This window comes from Rhineura floridana, chromosome 19, assembly GCF_030035675.1.
Source record: "Rhineura floridana isolate rRhiFlo1 chromosome 19, rRhiFlo1.hap2, whole genome shotgun sequence".
Classification (NCBI taxonomy): domain Eukaryota; kingdom Metazoa; phylum Chordata; class Lepidosauria; order Squamata; family Rhineuridae; genus Rhineura; species Rhineura floridana.
The window spans coordinates 9587597-9607720 of NC_084498.1; the positions used below are offsets into that span (position 1 = coordinate 9587597).

Sequence of the window (20124 nt, forward strand, 5' to 3'; positions counted from 1 at the left end):
AAGTTCTATGCTAAATGTTTGGAGCATGTGGGGGGAAGCTGTGGAAACATGCAAAGCTGTCCATGTCGGCAGAGAGAAACAGGAAGCTCGCAGAGGTAGGGCTGGGAGGCCACATGCTTCTCCTGGCTGTTGATCAAACGCTTTTGCTGGGAACAGGAGACAGAATCCTTCTATCACAAGATAGGCCGTTTCTCCCTCCTTCCCACCTGAAAAGAAGCCTGCATTTATTTATTTTCAGCAGTACGCACATTTTGCTTTTAAGAGGAGAAATGGAAACAGTGCACCAGCACCAAGCAGCCTGGCCTTGTGGCACAGTGGGCAGAGTACAGAAGATTTGCAATTTTAAAAAATTATCATTATAATCTGGGTCACCAACCTTTTTAGGCACATTTGGATTTTTGAGCAAGTGCCGTGGATGCCACTCTCTCTGATTGCTTTCTCTCCCCCCGCCGCAAATCAGTGCACCTCCCCTTTCCCAAAGACACAGAAAGAGAAAGTGCATGTATGGAGACTTCATGTTTCTAAGGGATCTGAGTAAAAGTAGGATCCAGCAGAATTAATGTGAGCCATTAAAAGCACACAGAGCTGAAAGAGGAACTCCTCCTTCAGTTCTATGTACTTTTCAAGGGAGAAAAGGGTCACCACCACCTCATTACTAAGGGGGTAGTGAGTCTGCATATGTTTGGGGGGCAGAGGCTTTGTGGGTGTCAGGGGAAGACCTCAGGGGTGCCATTGTGCCCAAGGGCACCACACTGCCGATCCCTGACTACATTTATATCCCAACTTTGCTCCAAGGAACTAAGCACAGCATAACACACACCCCATATCTGTTCTCACAATATCCATGTGAAGGAGATTAAGCCAGTTGCAATCTTTCTTTTCTTTAAAAATTGAGGCTTTTAATTATACTTTTCCCCCCAACAATACATTAAAATAACATTCAAACAAACAAAAGCAAGCCTAAATAGGGAAGGGGGAGCATGGTGAGGAACTGCCATCTCTACTCCCTCCTTGTTTTCACCAGCTTGGGTGAGGTCCTTCCTTCTCACAGCGGCCATCAATTCCATCTGCCCTGTGAGGAACAGCAGCAGGACCATCTGCTCTAATGGCACCAACTGGGCCCCAATGTGACTACCTCCTGTGATGGGAGTGATTAGTAGCCAGTCAATTCCAGCTAGGACCCAGAAGGTCAAACAACAGTATTTCCAGAAAAGTTGGTCGCCAGGCTATTTCTGTTTGGTATTTTAAAAAGTATAAAATGAAATAGGAAATGGTTTCGTGGTCCTATTCCTTAGCAGAGATATAAGCGCAAGCAGGAGAGTGAGAATATAAACCAGTCCACACCTTTCCCACAGACATACTAGTTAGTCAAATAACACACACACAGAGTCTTCTTAGGTAAAAAGATAAAGAATGTTTACTCACAACCTTTCATATGTTCAGGAAACATAGGCTCTAGCTTAGATGAAAGAAAAAGTAGAAGTCTTAGTCCATTTTAGTCTTTGGTAGTGATGCTCTCAGGAAAGCATCTGCCATGAGGCCTCTCCCAAAGGTAAAAAGATCAGTAATGGAGATTATGCAGGAATCCCCAAAGGAGGAGGAAGCCAGGTAACTAATCCCACCCATTAGGAAGTTACATCATGGTAAACAGGTACATGGGATATTTCCCAAATATCCCTTAAAGGGAACATCTCCCTTTTACAAGGGAACATGCAAGTTTGCCTATTCCAACACTCCTCCTCAAACAAGCATGTAAGAATCTAACAGCCCCATCTTGACACAAAGTCTCTGGAAACAGTCTCTTGGCAATGGCTTTGTCAAGATGTCAGCTGTCATTTCTGTAGTTGGACAGTAGTTCATCTTGATGAATCCTTTCTCTGTCAACTCACGCACAATATGGTACTTTATCCCTATATGTTTAGTGCGTGGTGTGATTCTCTCAGTCTGAGAAAGTCTAATACAACTTTGGTTGTCTTCCATCATCTGGATTGGTCTTTGCACTGTTATTCCAAAATCCTTTAGTAATCTGTTAAGCCAAATGGCTTCTTTGCACGCTTCTGCAGCAGCTACGTACTCAGGTTCTGTGGAAGAAAATGCTATTATGTCTTGCTTGTGACTAGCCCAGGAGATAGGTCCATCTCCATACGTAAACAGGAAGCCACTAGTTGACTTGGGGTCTGAACTGTCTCCAGGCCAGTCAGTGTCAGTGTAACACACAAGTTTTGAATCACTATTAGCTGGCAATCTCAGGTTAAAGTCCATAGTCCCTTTCAAGTATCTAGCCACCCTTTTGACAGCAATCCAGTCCTTTTGTGTGGGTGTGCTAGTTTTCCTACATAGGATCCCTACTGTACTTGTTATGTCAGGTCTGGTGCTTGTGGTTAAGTACAGAAGCTTCCCTATTGCTGTTCTGTACTACTTATTATTTGGTAAAGGTTCACCCACACCATTGTCTTTAAGAAAGTGTGTTGCCATGGGTGTTGCTACAGGATAGGCATCTCTGAGTTCTAGAGTCTCTAAAAGATCAACAGTCTTTTGCCTTTGGTTGAGTATGTAGGAGTCATCTGCTTCCCTTTCAATCTGGATACCTAGGTAGTATGTTGCAGTGCCTAACTCTTTGATTTCAACTTCCTTGTTTAAATGATGTACAATTTCTGTGTAGTCTTGATCTCTTTGAGTCGCCACGATCAAGTCATCAACATAAATCAGAATATATGTCAAACGTTTATCTTTGCTTCTGGTGTACAGGGATTGGTGCAGGCATTTGTCTACCTCACCTTGCTTGAAGCCTCGCTCCTTGAGCATTTTATCAAGTTTCTCATTCCAGGCCCTTGCAGCTTGTTTGAGTCCATACAAACCTTTTTTTTAGCTCTGGGTTTTTTCTCCACCTATGAGTGGCCTGTTTCCATCCTAGCTGGTCATTATAAGAACCTTTGTAACAAGAATTTGGTGCCTGAGTTTGAATGTTTTCCTCTTTCCTTCCTATCACTTTTTCCTCATGTGTTTTTAGATAGTAGGCTGAACAGCAGGGTCTCTGTAATTTTTTTTATTGATTTGTGAGCTGCTCTAGGAGCTTTTCCAAATGGAGAGCAGGGCATAAATCTTTCAAACAAACAAACAAACACATAATGGGTTAACCATTAAGGTATTTTGACCACGTCTTTCAGACTAAAGGTCACCCAATGAACTTCATGGGCAGCTGGGGTTTTGAAAAGGGAGCAGGAAGCAAATCCAAATTTAAATACAATGTTAAATAGTTTTGAACTTGAGTCTCGTCCTACCCTCTAACCCAAGGGTGGGGAACCTCAGATTCAGGATCCGAATGTGGCTCTTCCAGGCCTCACAATCTGGCCTTTGGGCCTCTCCTCAGCCACACCCCATTTTCCCAGGCCACACCCCTCAACCGCCCTGTTCACACTCTCCTTAAGTGTGTTTTCCCCCGCTGGAATGTGTCCTTGAACTCCGATAATGCCTCTTGCTTGCCTGGATGGATGGAGGATAGAGAAGGGTGTGTGAATGTGTGTGTAGAAACTAGCCTGCTTCACAAAGGTAACATTTACATTTGCTTTGTCTACTTTTGCCCCTGGCCCCACCCATGACTGGAAGGTTGCCCAGATAGGAATGCAGCTGTCAGGTGGAAAAAGTTCCCCACCCCATTCTAACCACTATACCCCACTGGCTCTAATACGGAAACTGGGGTTCAAACCTCTGCTCAGCCATTAAGCTCATTAAGTCATTAATGACTTAATTAATGAGTCATTAAGCTGACTTTGGAATAGACCTAACTCATACAGTTATTGTAGGGAAAGGGAGGTGGGGAAATTCCCATCATCCCTAGTCACTGGCTATGATTGCTGGAGCTGATGGGAGTTTTAGTTCATCAACATCTGAAGGGCCAAAGGTTCCCCACACCTGAGCTAGAGGAAGTTAGATACAGAAGGGAGGAGCTGGGCCTGTCAGTGTATCACCATGGACTGCAAGCACAAATCAGTAAAGCAGATCATTTCCTCGGCAGACATTTTGTGGCCTAATGTGAAGGACAAGATGGCACTTGGCTGCCCATTGGACTGGACAGGCGGCTGAATCCTAGTTCAACACTGGAAAAAGGATAATGCCTTCCGGCAGCTTAGTTTAGGTCAGTGGTTCCCAAACCTTTTCCCGCTTGAAAACTGGTGAGGGTCTTGATGGACCACTTAGTGATGTTTTTGGTCTTTTCTAGATACTGCATGTTTTTCTTTCAACTCAGTGAATGGCCAGGGGCTCAGGAGGAACAGCCAAGGAGCTGCTGCCTGCCAGTTATCTGCCGCCTGAGGTGGTTGTTTCAGTCTGCCTAATGGTAGATTGGTTCTGACCATCGTGCCTGAGACCTTGGCCAGAACCAAGGGTCTGACTCTGTACAAGGCAGGCTCTTATATTCTTCTCCCACTTCCTTCCAAAGCAGCTGATTTCCTGCTTTTCACTAGAGCTGATCAGATGGACTACAAGCAGCAAGAAATTAGTCTTCATTCTGCTGTTGAGCACCTCTTCCTGTCGTCAATTTGGCTGCTTCATTTGGGTGTGCACGCTCATGCGCACACAAAGTAGCAAATATGTTTAGGAAAATGGTATGCTAGATTAATCGCAGCTTTTGTCTCTCTGCTTTGCATTCAGCTTTATAGCATCTGTTGTTGCCAGCAAACAATAGCAACTTAAAACAATAATGAAAAAAGGACAACAACCCAAAACAGCTGAGTGTTCATTGTTCTTATGCAAAAAATCCAAAACTGCCACAGCTTCAAGTTGTTCACCCAAAGAAGATTATCAATCCAAGCTAATGACATATACTAGAGAGATGGAGACGCCAAACAATTAGCATGATAGAGTCTAGATGTAACATCCTAAGAGCGGATACTGGAGAAATGAATTGGTGCTACAGGGAGGAGGAGAAGAAAAATGTACACGCAAGTAAGATTTCTAAAACCCAAACAAGACGGAAAAGTACACTGACATGCACCAAACTAACTATATCCCAATATGGCACTTTTGGGATGCTACTTCAAGATTTTCTCAAGTGGTATGGAAAATGAAAGTAAAAGGAAAAGCATTATCTATATTGTAATGCACTTGATTTTGGGGCTGTGGTGACGAAGCCTCTGGTAGCGATTGGTTGATCTACTCTTAGAAACCACCCACACCATACCTTTAAAGCAGCACCCATAGTGGTTTAACAGTTAATCCTTCCCAGTGTATTCTGAGAATTGTAGCTCTGTGAGGGGAAGCAGGGGTCTCCTGACAACTCTCAGCACCCCTTAATAAACTATAGTTCCCAAGATTCTTTGGGGGAAGCCAGACTGTTTGCAAAGTGGCATAACAGTGCTTTAAAATGTAAGGCGCGGATGTGGCCTGAATATCACAGAAGGGCAAAGCGGACAGAGGGATTTCTGACTGATACTGGCTGAATGACTCAGGTCCTTGAGAGGGGCAAAAGAAGGCAGAAGGTCTTAGGAAAGAAGGGAGTAGAAGTACTTAGGGGTCTAGGAGAGAAGGAGGAAGGCTGAGAACAGCAGGTTGGGCCTAGTGAGGGAACAATCTGCAAGAACAAGGAGAAATGGTTATCCTTCTCTCATAACATTAGAATACCAGGTCATACAATGAAGCTGATTGGCACAAAGTTCAGGACAGACGAAAGTACTACTTTGCCCATCTTTCAATGTAAGGAATTCACAGTCACAAAATGCAGTGATGATCACAAGCTCAAATGGTTTTAAAGGGGGGGTTTATAAGGGGGGATTAGACCAATTCATGAAGGAGGAGGAGAGGACTACCACTGGCTACTGGTCACGACAGCTATAATGCTGCCCACCAGGCTCAGAGGCATCACAGTGAATGAGATGAGGCTACTGCACTCATTACCTGGCTTGTGGTTTCCCAGATGCATCTGGTCAGTCACTGTGGGAAACGGGATTGTATCCAACTAAATCCTACTCAGAGTAGACCTGAAATTAATGGACCTAAGTCCTTTCATTTGAATGGGTCTATTCGAAGTATGACTAACACTGGATGCAACCCAGGACGCTGGACTTTGATGGACATTTAGTCTGGTGCAGCAGTGATCTTTAGGAGTCCACTGGAAGAATCCAAAAAGGAAAGAAAACACAAAGAAAAAGTACAAAGAGAAGAGACGCTTGTGGCTAGGAAGTACAGGGCTGATGAAGGCTGCATCTCACACAGGCTATAGTTGGGGAGGGGAATGGGGGCTCTGCTTCATCTCCCCCCTAGAATTTTTTTGGGAAATTGCCTTCTTTTTAATTTGTGACATGACAATGACAGCCTCCATTTAACGAATGACAGCTTGTTTTAAGAATAGAAGCAACTCAAGAACAGGACCCTCTGAAAAATTCAGTAAGGCAGGTCGAGTGCACAATCTTGAAGAGTCCCCAAAAGTCTGCTCACTTAAGACTTTCCCTGACTGAGGGTGGATTTTTCATAATCACCATCACCCCATAATTGATCCTGAAAAAAACAAGTCTGTATAGGAACGTGACCCTTGAAGAGTTAAATATTAGAACTTTGTATTATGGGGTAGAGTTAGACTCCTCCCCTTAGACTTTCCTTTGTTCTGCTTTTCATTTTCAGTCTCAGTTGTGCTGTCTACCCAGTCAGCAATAAAGAAACATGTTTGTTTGCCTGCAGTAAGAAAGAAGTAAGAGTCTGTTTATTCTGCAGTCATCATAATGAATAGTGCAGAATTGGGTGTTTATTGCTAAAGGATGAAATAAAGAGATAAAGTGATCTGAAAAAATGGCCATGCTTTACTCTTTTAAAGAATAATTGCAATCATTCTGGCTATTTTTTCTTTTTCTTAATTACTTGATGGCAAAGGATGAAAATAGCCCTAGAGGAATAGAAATTTTGCTGTGTACATATCAGTTAGCTAGCTGGTTCACTATCTAGGCTGTAATTAAGGCATAATTTCTGATTTTCCCAATATGCGCAGCTCAGCATGAGGTCTTTTCAGGGTTTCTGGACAGAAAAATCAACCCAGCAACCAGAAAAAAAAATCCCAATGGCTTTCCACAATTAGTTTCCAATTGCTTAGTTTGTCCTTTATACAGCAGCCAGTTAAAGGTTTTCCCTTGATTGTTCAACAGGAAGGAAAATCTAAAAGCCAGGAACAAGTCTGGAAGAAGGGACTCTCAAGGAGGAGTTAACAAACACACCCTATAGTATTTATTTTTTCTCTGCTTTTCTCTAAACTTGTAGTATGGACAAGTCTGTTTTTCAGGTGGAATCTAAAACTGAGATACCTAGTGTAACATCAAAGCCAAGCTCAGGAGCTCACTGTCTTCACCAAAGTAGTTTAGTTTGTGAAGAATCACAACACAGGGATAGACCACAGGTGAAGGGGGCCTGTAGCTATAGGTATAGTCAAGCTTTTGAGTCTGGTATTCTTGGGGATTTATCAAAAAAGGGTGAGACAATTCAACAGATAAAGTTCATTCAGGTAAGTTAACACACTCTCTGGATTGAGGGGGAAGGTCACTGCCTTTCTATTCCGTGGCCTGGCCCTCACATCCTCTTCACTGGGGGGGGGGAGTGGCTGGCTCTGTGCCCCACCTAGCAAGGCTACAGAGCTGATCTCACAGATTGATCTGGGGGTAAAAAAACCCTATTCACCAAATCTTTGTATTCAGATCCTTAAATATTCATTTAATGGGAACGGGGTAGAAGGTAACTTTTGCACTGCATTTTATTCTTCATGCAGCATTTGCTGCTCTCCCTACAGAAGACTCCCCCCCACCCTACTTCCTTAACCACAGCCCCAATGAAATTCTGGAAGGCAGCTCTGCAAATCCCCTCCTGTCTTGACTCCTCCTGAGCTCCCCTAAAGATCTGAAGAGAAGATGGAATTCCTGGCTGGACTAATGGGCTTTTTTGTTTGTGCGCTAGTAAGCATGCCACAGAGATTCTGCAACACTCTGTGGTGTTTCTGAAGCGCCCCTTGGCCTAGGCAGGAGAATTCTATTAGCACTGAAACCCGGAACCCACACAATGCTTTTCAAATGAAATAATAATTGCAATGCTTGGCAGTTCCAGGGCAGCTTACGGCACCTTCCAAGTGATTGCCAAGCATAGCCACACTGAGTTCCAATTTATGCCTTCCTCTGTACCATCTATACTATCAAACATAATACTTCTAAGTAGGAAGGGCAAAACTCATTAAAACATCATGCATTAATCCTCACATCCTGGTACAGTTGTGATACCCAGTACCTGAGAAGAGCAGATCTCAGACTGGAATGACCAAGTTACAACTGACAATGGGGAAGGGCTGTAGCTCAGTGGTAGAGTATCTGAAGGTCCCAGATTCAATCCTTGGCATCCTCCAGGTTGGGCTGGGAGAGAATCCTGTCTGAAATCCTGGGGAGCCTCTGCCAGTCAGTGCAGACAATACTGAGCTAAATGGACCAATGGTCTGGCTCAGTATAAGACACCTTCCAATGTCCTGTATTATGTCCACTGTGCAACGCAGAACACACCTCCTCCACAACGTGTGTGACATGACATCATCATGTTGAAAGTTTATCCACCTTTCTACTGCTTGCAGGGGGACGTGCATTTTGCCTTCTAATTCATTTATTTGTAGCATTTATATTCTGCTTTAAAATAGTAAAAATAACATATTTATAGTCTGCCTTTCTGCCATAAGATCCTCAAGGCAGTGCACAAAACAAATATAAAAACAATTTCCAACTGGACAAATTCAAACAAGAAAATCAAACAAACAAAATTAAGAGTAAAGCAATAAAACCTCAAACAGTTAAAAACAACACCTCCCAAAGAGTAAAAACCCATCAAATGCTGAGAGGAACAAATGCCTTGCTGGAAGCAGAGCAATGACGAGGCTCAATCCAGCCCACCTAGGGAGGGAGTTCCATCCCCAGGATGCACTGTCCCACGTTCCCACTTCCTGAGGAGCCCTTGGGGCGAGGCGGCACTATGGACCGAACAACCTTTCCATCTTTCAGGGTGGCTTAACAACTCATACAGCCATACAGTAGCAGCCAAGAAATGCAGAAGTCGCCAGACCATAGGGACTGCTGTCTTTCTTTATTTGCCCCAAATGCCCTTTGAAACAGCAGGGCTTTATAATATTAATATTAATAATTTTCCAACCCAAAGATCCCAAGGAGGGTCACAACAATTTGAAAATACATCATTAAAAACAGTTAAACAAAACACAGGGTGGGTCTTAAAAATACACATCTTCGGCGCAAGAGTCTTCACAAGAGCTTCACAGTTTGTGAAGCAACCCCTTCCTAATGAAGAAGCAGAGAAAGTTGAAAGAACCGAGACCACTATAAGCACAATTGTGCTCAGGTTCTGCTTGCAGGTTTCCTATGGACATTTGGTTGGCTATTGTGAGAACAGGATGCTGGACTTAGATGGGCCACTGGCCTGATCCAGCAGGGCTCTTTTTTATGTTCTTAGCTGTTCCTACTAGGGTTGCCAGGCTCAGGGCCTGAGACTGATCCTGTATCTTTAGGAGAAGAGAAAGTCAGCCAAGTGCAGGTGTTCTTGCAACCCTGTAATAGGAAAAACCACAAGGTGGAATTCTCCCTTCCCCCTGCACAACTTTTAAAGACACAGAAGACCTCTTGTTTGCCAGGCCCAGCCTCCAAGAGGTCTTCTGTATCTTTAAAAGTTGTGCAGGGGGGAGGGAGAATTCCACCTTGTGGTTTTTCCCATTACAGAGTTGCAAGAACACCTGCACTTGGCTGACTTTCTCTTCTCCTAAAGATACAGGATCAATCTCAGGCTCTGAACCTGGCAACCCTAGTTCCTACCCAGTGGAATCCTCTGGGTGAGCTAATGCTGCCCATTACAAGGGAATGCTACTTGTAGTTGCCATAGCCATGTGGTGCTCAGTTGCAGAACATATATTTGGCATGTGTATCTTCCTCCTCAATTTGATTCCTGTCTTTGGGGAGCCCAGCACTGACAAGATGAACCAAGGGTCAGCTCCTCTCTTGGGGCCTCTCACTCCAACTGGCCAAATGGGGAAGGGCCATAGTTCAGTGGCAGAGTATCTGCTTTGCTTGTAGAAGGTCCCAGGTTCAGTCCCCAGCATCTATAGGTAGGACTGGGAGAAACCCCTGTTTGAAACCCTGGGGAGCTGCTGCCAGTCAGCATATAGATAACATTGAGCTAAAGGTAAAGGTGTCCCTGCACTTGTAGTGCGAGTCGTTTCTGACTCTTAGGGTGACGTCTTGCGACGTTTACTAGGCAGACCGTATATATGGGGTGGGATTGCCAGTTCCGTCCCTGGCCTTTCTTTACCCCCAGCATATGCCGGGTACTCATTTTACCGACCACGGATGGATGGAAGGCTGAGTGGACCTTGACCCCTTTTACCAGAGATTCGACTTCCTCCTTCCGTTGGAACCGAACTCCGGCCGTGAGCAGAGCTTCGGCTGCGTTACCGCCGCTTACCACTCTGCGCCACAGAGGATCTTAACGTTGAGCTACATGGACCAATAGTCTGACTCTAGTATAAGGCAGTTTCCTGTGTTCCATGGAACACAGGCCCTGTAGAGGTAGGTGGAGCACCTAATATGGATTGGCAGAGCCATCCGAGTGAAAATACCTCCTTTGATAGGTGTCCACTGCCAAGTAAGGAGAGGGAAAGCCTATGGAAGGTGAAAGCTGGGGGGCCACTGGTGGCCTTTTCTCCAGGTGCTCACAAAACCTTGGGGACAGTCATAGCACCAATGGGAGAGAAATGCCAGTGGGATGGTCTTTGCTTTCTCTACCTCACCACTTCAAGATGCTACATCAGTGTTTGCCAGCCTGGTGCCCTCCAGATGTTTGCCAGCCTGGTGCCCTCCAGCAACAGCTGTGCTGACTGAGGCTGAAACATCTGGAGGGCAGGGCTACATCTCCTCTCTTCATCTCTTCGTAAGGCTGCCCCTTTAATTGCCTTCCCCCTTCTTTTTCCCCCTATGTTGCCCCTCCCCATCCTTAAAGACTCCTTTTTAATCGCCTTCATTTCCTTCTTGCTTGCCTTGCCACTGCCGATTCTTCTTTGATCCCCTTGACAATAATTAATATTAGGCAGGCACCTTTGTTTTATTGTGTTTTAACGTCTGCTAAAAATTTTTGTTCGTTTGTTCGTTTAGGGAAGTTTACCCAGATGTGTCATTTTATTACGCATATCTCTTTTTTTTAAAATGTTGATTTTATCTGTATTTTGATCATTCTATTATGTCTAGTGTTGATTTTATTGGTCGGAGTATTTATATTATTCTCTGTAAACTGTTTTGATGTGGGTTTTTTTTTAAATTAAGTATATAAATATTGTTAAATAAATATATTGATACAGTTAAGTCCAGGGGAGGGCATCTCTTTTTTCCCCTTCCAATTATCTCCATGCCATTAAAAGGGCAATCTGCTTAATTTCTGTGTATCAGGATACTGTTAAAGGCACAGGAGCAAGGCCAGTTATAAAAGGTAGAAACCCAAGAGAGAGGCTTGTGGAATTTCTGTAAAAGGTTTGACAATAACAACACAACAACAACAGATAAAGTAATTCAAAACAGTACCATCTGAACCATCTGAAGAGCAACTTGCCCCAAGACAGCCATGTCAACATGACCTAGGGCAGATAAAAATAACCCAGTTATCACCACCTCCTTAGGCCTTCACCAGGAAAGCACTGGTCCTTCACTTAATGGAAGATTCACATTTCTCTCTCCCTTTCTCTCTGTTTCTCTCTTACACACAAAGTAATGTGAGTTTTATGGAAAATTTTGAATTAGAAAATTTTCCTAAGAAAATTATGAAAATTTGTACTGGAAAATTTTCAGCAAAGGTATCTAGCATTATGTCCTCCATGTTGTTGGACTATAGCTCCCATAGTCCTCAGCCAGAACTGGTAGTTGTCAGGGACGATGGGAGATGTAGTCCAACAACATCTGGAGGGCACAAAGTTGACTGTCCCTGCCCTAAAGGGCAATCTAATTGTGCATATTTATTTTACTTGTATTTAGTAAACAAAGCTAAAACCTTGAAAGCTGTCAAGCTTGCCTAATATTGTATTTACAATTGGCATCCACTCACTGTTACTTATGAAACAGATTTTTTTTCACAGAAAAATAAAAGCACTGGAAAATTTCCCCCTTCACATCACTACACGTGTGTGTGTGTGTGTGTGTATGAGAGAGAGAGAGAGAGAGAGAGAGAGAGAGAGAGATTGTGTCTGGAACTACCTTCATTCGGGTTCAAGAGATTCAGCTTAGGTACATTTGCACGCCACACAGACAATACTCTTCAACAAATCATTGCTACATGGCAAATATGTTCTCTTCCATTGCAACCTAGAAACATCCTGACACAGAGCTGCGCTTCAAGAGCTGCTTCACACTATAAATACATACATTCATACGCACGCACACACACACACAATGAAGACTTTCTGAGGATATACCTAAAAAATGTAGAAGGGTGACTATGACAAAATAAGGTCTGAAGGAAAAAAAATGTGCTGCAGACTTATCTGAGAACCAGGACTGAGCAGATCTGCTGCTGGCGGCACACTCAGTGGCAAACCTGGGTTTTGTTGCTGTGCAATGTGGGAAATGACTCTATATCCAGGTAACTTTGGCAGGAGGTAAATTATCCAAACAAAACAGCACAGATTCATCTTGGAGGATATGCAAAGGTTCACCAAAATGTATCTGTGAGATTTCTGCATTTACCATTTTCAGTTTGTGCTGCTGTAGAATCTCATCCAGGTTCTGCCTTTTCTTGTAGTTGAAGTAGAAATTTTTACACTGCGAGACACTCTTGGATCCCACCATCCTTGCAATGGCTGACCAGTTGCGTCCATGTTCAAGGAGACCTGCAGATCAGTGATACATAACAAAAGGTCAGAAGGCTTCAAACCAGAATTGCAGCCAAGAAGTTAGGGAGAAGGAAAGGAGAGCATTTAGAACAAGAGTTGCAGGTCAGTGGCAGGATATCTGTTTTGTGTGCAGAAAGTCCTGGGTTTAAACCTTGGCATCTCTAGGTAGGGCTGGGATAAGAACTGTCTCTGAAACCTTGGAAACCACTGCCAGTCAGTGCTGACAGTAGTAAGCTAGATGGACTTGATCTGACTCCATATAAGACAGCTTTCTATGCTTATCTGGGGGTGGGGTGTGCTGTTGAGGGAAATGAAAAAGCACATCTCTAATCAGCAGATCACAGTAGCCTCCTATAATAATTACTGATGCCTGCACCACTTGCAGTAGTTTGGGGAAGAAGAGCATCAAAAGAGATCTTTAGAGTATATAGTGCTGTCTGTACACTGCTACTCCACCACAACATTTCTGATGAGAATCTCAACAGTCTTTTTTTTTTTAAGTGTTAAATGTTTCTAGCCCTCATGGTTGCAACAATCAGTTTCAAAGCATGTAGGTAATGCCTACTACATTCCTAAAAGCCAGAGAGATTTGGAGAAGAATATTTCGTGGCCAGTGCTCTGTATAGCTCCATGGCCCTCTCCTATGACTAGCAAAAACAGAATCAAATATATAAAATTTTGAAATTAATTGTGCAAAAATAAGAGGCACAATAATTTTTTTAAAAAGCAATTGGTGTAATTCATACAGGTCACAGAATCCAGCTTTTGTTGGTGAAGAGCATGGATCACCTGAATGCAGACTTTTAAATATTTTTGAAGAACAGAATACATACAACCTTGTTTGAAATAAACATAGATGCTCCATTCCACACCCTTTCAAAGCCCAGACTGGGACGTCTTGACCTTTCTCCCATGGATTTCTCTCTGTAACTTCAGATCAGACTACTAAGTTAATGGGCCAAGGGTCTGACTCGGTATAAGGCAGCTACCTATGTTCTTATCAGTAAAATCTGATGTTGAAAGGTATTGTCACTGTGTGCATCTTTTTTTAAACGAGTTTCTGGTTATTACAGTATCCTAAAAAGAGGGCTGGGGAAGGGGGGATTAAGCTATTCATTCATTTCCACTCCCAGTGTAAAAGGTGCTGGGATTCATTCCCCTGCCCCTCAGAAATTTCACTCATGGACAGTTGAGGTCCCATAGCTCAGTGGTAAAGCATAGCCCCTGCATGCAGAAGGTCCAAGGTTTAATCTCTGGCAGAAAAGAATCTCAGCTGGCAGTTGATGGAAAAGTGTCTTCTCCACGTGAGACCTTGGACAGCCATTGCCAGTCACAAACTGACAATGCTGGGCTCGATGGACGATCTGAGCTACTACAAAGAATACTAAGAAATAGGGTTGCCTCCAACGGTTGTACTCATTGAAATTAATGGTCGTGAATACCAAATGTAAATTAGTTTCAATGGGCTGTATCCAACAGAATCCTATCAGAGGAGACCCACTAAAATAAATCAACATGGCTAACTTCACTCAACGGATTTCAATGGGTCTGCTCTGAGTATAAAACTTACTTGGTTACAACCCAAAGACAAGAACTTTGTCCAAAATTCTTCACACCTATTACATCAGGTTTTCCCAACCTGGTGTCCTCCACATGTTTTGATCTCCAGCCCTCATCATTCCTGGCCACTGGCTGGGGCTGATAGGAACTAGAGCCCCAAACTACTTGTGGGCACCAGGTTGGGGAAAGCTGTATTGCATCTTCTGTCATTCCTAGTTATAGCCCACCCCTTCCTGAGGGTCCTGGTTTTCTCATTGTTCAGGTCCAATGAGTGGAAGTTGTAGGCTGACTGAAAAGACAAGGAGCCTGTGAACCTTGCCACCTTTATCTCCCTGAGGGACTGAAGCCAAGAAGAGCTGCATGAAGGAGCGGTTATGAGAAGGAACGGGTCCACACAAGCTATGCATGCTCCAGATAAAAATGCAAGTCAACACAACGCAGAAAAAGCATTAAAAATGCAACCCTGCTGCAAATTCAGTATTAAAGCAAATGCCCTAAAAACAGAGGTTCTCAAATTTTGCTAGTCCTTTATTTTTTAACATTATGCTATTTTGTCCCTTCAAGACGCACCCCACTCTTTCCCCCTGGGTGGCTCCTTGGAGGAAAGGGGGTATATAAATGTAAACAACAACAGCAGAGTAGTAACAAGAATACCACAAAAGACGGAAAACAAGATAATCAACACGAACATGTTAACAAAATGCACTTTCCCTTTTGCACAGCTCAAATGCCAGCTAAACAGGAGCTTAACTTCCTAAAAGCATGAAGGGACTGAGTGTGGCAGGCCTGCCTAGGAACAGAAGGCCCCACTTCTTACAGATGACAACTGAAAGGCATTCGTACAAACCAGGGAAACTGCCTTATGTCAGGCCAGATCATTTTCCAATCTAGCCTGGATCTGTCTACTCTGCCTGGCAATGACATAGTAAGCTGCCTTTGCTGAGTTAGACCACTGGTCCCTTTAGCTCAGCATTATCTTCTCTGATGACCCTTTTGGATGGAGATGACAGGGGCTGAATCGGGGAACTTCTGCATGCAAAGCAGCCCCTGAACTACAGTTCCTCCCTTTACAGAGAAGAGATTGAAGTGGCAGCTGCTGCTCCTTTAGGTAATCATGACCAACCTGGTCATTGCCTTTGAACAGGGGTGGAGAACCATAGGCCCAGGGGCCAGATGTGGCCCTCCAGGCCTCTCTATCCAGTCCTCAAGGCTCTCCCCAGACAATGCCCCCTCCCCAGGCCACATCGCTTCCTCCCAAGCCTCACCCCCAACCGGCCTTGCTCTATGCTCTCCCTTGAGTGCTTTTGCATGGCTGGAATGTGTCCTTGAACTGTGATCATGGCTCTTGCTTGCCTGGGTGCAAAGAAAGGCATGTGTAGAAACCTCTAACTATTGCATGGCTGAAATGTAGCCTATTACACAAAGGTAAGAGTTGCAACTGTTGCTTCACCATTTTTGCTTATGGCCATGCCCATCACTGACACACAACACACACACACAAACATGCTGGGGGGGGGAGAGGGTGGTCCAGGAGGCAATGCACCTTTGGGCTGAAAAAATTTCCCCACCCCTGGCTTAGAAAAAAATGTTTGGACCTCAACAACTGCAAAGGAGATAAGCAGATGAAATGTAATCAGAAAAGGGGGAGGGGAAGGATATAAGGATACATCTTATATGATAAGATGACAAGTGGCAGGTTGCCATGTTGGCCACAAAGCTCTTTTCTTTCCACATTATGTTTATCCAGTTTTATTTTATTAACGCACACAAAAGTCTTGAATATCATTCATGTGGTCGGATAACACCGATTGCACATGGGAAAACAATTCAATGAAAGATTAGTAGTAAATAAAAACAATGAAAAGATCAAACAAATTATTTATCACAAACTAAAGATACAAAAAACAAAGCAAAGACACAGGATGGTCAGTTACAACTAAAAGCAAAGGCACAGGCTTGAAAGTTTATCCATAGCAACGCAAAGTTCGTCAGTTTCATCTTAAAAAAAGTCTTCCTTAAGAGGAGCTTGGAGGCATTGTTAACTGAGATATTACTGTACTCAACTGTTGGGAAATGTACTGGGTCATTCCTCATATGATTTAAGGGACTATTCCCCTACTCGATATTGTACAGCCGTGCTGAGCCATTTATTCTTTTATTCAAAACTTTCTGAATCTTCAGAAAGGACTCAGATAGGTGAAAAGCCCCTGGAACACCAATGTACTTCTGCAGACACCCAGCCAGTTCACTAGCTGAGTCAAGGGCTTGACATTTGTGACAGAAATTTCTTTCTGTAGATATAGATATAAAGCTCTCAAGAAATGAGCACACACCCAGACATGCTTTTCAAAAACAAATGAACAAAACCCAATTTCTAAGTGACTTACATTGCAAATTAAATGCTGAAAATTAAAAACATGTCTGCAACAATGAATAATGAAATGCTATACAATAAAATAATTTATAACTAATATGCAAGAGAAGCAGAAAAACTGATATTAAGAAAAAAGCCCAACAGGAAGCCCAAGATTAAATCCGCTCTAAAATTCAACAGAAAATAAATGACTTGACCAGCAGAGAATGCCTCCTAAATGAAAGCAAAAAACAAATACCTTCTGACCTCCTGACTTTACTCTCTCTCTCCCCCCTCCCTCTAGTATAGTAGAAGTTTAGGAACCTCTGCTCTGAATGTTTTAGATCACAACTCCCATTGTCCCTAGTGGTCATGCTGACTGGAGCTGTTGGAGCCTGAAACATCCAGAGGGCACCTGAATGATGGAATAAACAATACTGAGCCAGACAGCCTAATGGTCTGATTCAAGCGAAGGTAGTTGATAAGTTCCTCCAATATGTTCATTACTGAAAAAGAAATGCCCATAGATCCGTATCTACATCAGCCTCGCTGCTGGGCTCTGACTGGCTGCTCTAGATTATTGAAGGAGGAGACACATATGTTATTAAAGCCCTAGTGTAAGCTGCCAGTAAGAGAACCCGGAGCCTCTGGCATGCCTAGGTAGGGACTGCTCTCCTGGGCCTTAGTGAGCAACACAGAAGAGAATATCTTGCTGATGTATTACATTACTATCCCAGCTTTCCTACCCAGGTACTAAAGGCAGCATAACGCAAGACACCCCCCCACAATCTCTCCTCCAGAAATTGACCAGATTCAGGCCTGATAAGCTTCAGCAAGATGGCTAAGCATCAGCCAAGGAGACCATACAATGGGTCTTCTCACCAGTCAACTTATATGGGATGTGAAGGATTGAACCCGGGTCCTTCTGTATGCAATGCAGATGCTACTGCTAGACTACTAAGGTCACTTTCCAGAGCAGCCTACCTCTAGGATTGTCGGCTATCATCACTCCTAAGACAGAAACATTAACCAAAATGGAGACAACAGTCAAGAAATCAGAAGAAGGCTAGGACTGGGGAGGGCAGCTGTGAGAGAACTAGAAAAGGTCCTCAAATGTAATGATGTATCACTGAACACCAAAGTCAGGATCATTCAGACCATGGTATTCCTGATCTCTATGTATGGATGTGAAAGTTGGACAGTGAAAAAGGCAGGTAAGAGAAAAATCAACTCATTTGAAATGTCGTGCTGGAGGAGAGCTTTGCGTATACCATGGACTGCGAAAAAGACAATTGGGTGTCAGAATAAATTAAACCAGAACTGTCACTAGAAGCTAAAATGATGAAACTGAGGTTATCATACTTTGAACACATAATGAGAAGACATGATTCACTAGAAAAGACAATCATGCTAGGGAAAACAGAAGGGAGTAGAAAACGAGGAAGGCCAAACAAGAGATGGATTGATTCCATAAAGGAAGCCACAGACCTGAACTTACAAGATCTGAACAGGGTGGTTCATGACAGATGCTCTTGGAGGTCACTGATTCATAGGGTCGCCATAAGTCGTAATCGACTTGAAGGCACATAACAACAAGACAGAAACAGCTAGCTTGAGTGCTGCTCTTTTCTCAAAACAGTGGCTGAGGTGGGGTGCGGCTGGAAATATGTTTTGCCACCCAACTGTCTGAGACTAACAGATGGGCAACTAAAGTGGATCCTGCAAGCCCTTGTGGTGGCAAAAAGACTTATATTGCAAGGCTGGAAGGACAAGCTGCCACTGTCCACTGCTCAGCAATCTGAAGATCTCACTGCCCTTTCGACGTTTTAATGCATGACTTATAATAGGCAGTCTTGTTTAGATACCTGTCCATTTAAGTTGCAACTGGTGGAATATTCTTACTGTTAATGTCAGCTAGTGATGCTTTTATATTTCCCCAGTTTCCTTCAGTTATATTTGCAAATATATATAGTTTAAAAACTAACTCTCTTTTCCTCATAGATGCTCAGGCCCATATGATGAAGGTGTCACCTCAAGGGCTTAACAGTTACATAACATACATGTATTTGGGCAGAGCTGGGGCACTGTATTCAAAAGACTAAAGTGGGGTTTCCCAGAGTGGTTGATATTGACCCCCTGGGGTCGATGGGAAAGTGCAGGGGATGAATAAAGACCTAGTGGTCAAAAGAAATTTATGGGGTACATATAGTGCGGGGGGGAAATTAATTAAAAACTGTGAGCCTCAGAAATAAAGAGCATGGGCATGTACAGACTGCACCTCCCTTGCCAATGAGGGACTTCTGTATTTAATAAGATGATTCCACAGTACAAACATATTTTCAGACCATGTGATTTTACTGCTAAAAAAATGTATACAGGTACAGTTTCACTTTTTAAACAATCATTTTTATAGTATAAAAAGAATTATTCTAATACTCTGATACTTAATAACTGTTGATTATATATTGCCATTTCTTGACTTTATTTCACTTACATTCCTATGAATTTAGGTTGGGATTGATTACACCTTTATAAGCTCAGAAGTTTGGGAAACCCTGGTCTACCGAGAGATGCAACATTTAAGGTGTGGATTCTTTTTCTCTCTCCCTTTTGTAACTTGTAACTTCAGAACTTTGCTTTTCCGTAGGGATAAAACTCCAGGAAAGATATCATACCACATCTTGACTAAAATTGGGGAGGGTAAGTAGGGACCACACAAAAATCTTTTCAGGGGATTGAGGTGGAATGGATCTAATAAAGTGGGTTGCCCACTGCCCACTTCTGCCCAAGGAGTGCGGGAAAGACCCATGATCACTTTTCAGAGCACTTCTTGTGTCAAATATACATCACGAGACTCTTAAATACTGATCTATACATGCACAGCAAGATGAGAAGACCTGGCCTTCAGGCTGCAGCTGACAGGCACCACTTCTGAATGCTCCTTTGAGTTAAAATAAAAATACAAGAACCTCCTTGCAAGTAGAAGACTAGTACATCAAAGAAATGTTTTAACCTACATTTATTCCTTCCGCTAGTTTTCTGCTTGCAGAGAGGTGCTTTTGGTTGTTTTTTAAAATGCAAGACAGCATCTTAAAAAATGGTATTTCCCACCAGTGTTCTAAAATAGTACAGTCCATTATGCCACCTCCTTCTCTCCGCATTCTGCTGCAGGTTTAAGACCAAGCTCAAAACTACAAGGAGGAGAGCAGCACCGTCTCCAACACATTCCACGTCCTTTCAAAGACAAATCCCATTTTAGGCCAAGACCCGACCCATAGCTTTTTAGAAAGCATTGGCTCATTTTCTTTTCATAAGGAAGCTCCCTCAT

General features: G+C 43.2%; 1 protein-coding gene across 19 annotated transcripts in view; it reads right to left on the reverse strand.

Moving 5' to 3' along the window:
• The window catches only part of NCOR2 (nuclear receptor corepressor 2), a 477973-nt gene that overhangs the window by 118268 nt on the left and 339581 nt on the right, over positions 1-20124 (reverse strand). For all 19 annotated transcript variants that reach the window (XM_061603067.1, XM_061603079.1, XM_061603080.1 and 16 more), the window contains one exon: positions 12738-12880. In XM_061603067.1, the coding sequence (XP_061459051.1) occupies positions 12738-12880 (143 nt within the window). The remainder of the gene's footprint in view (positions 1-12737; positions 12881-20124) is intronic.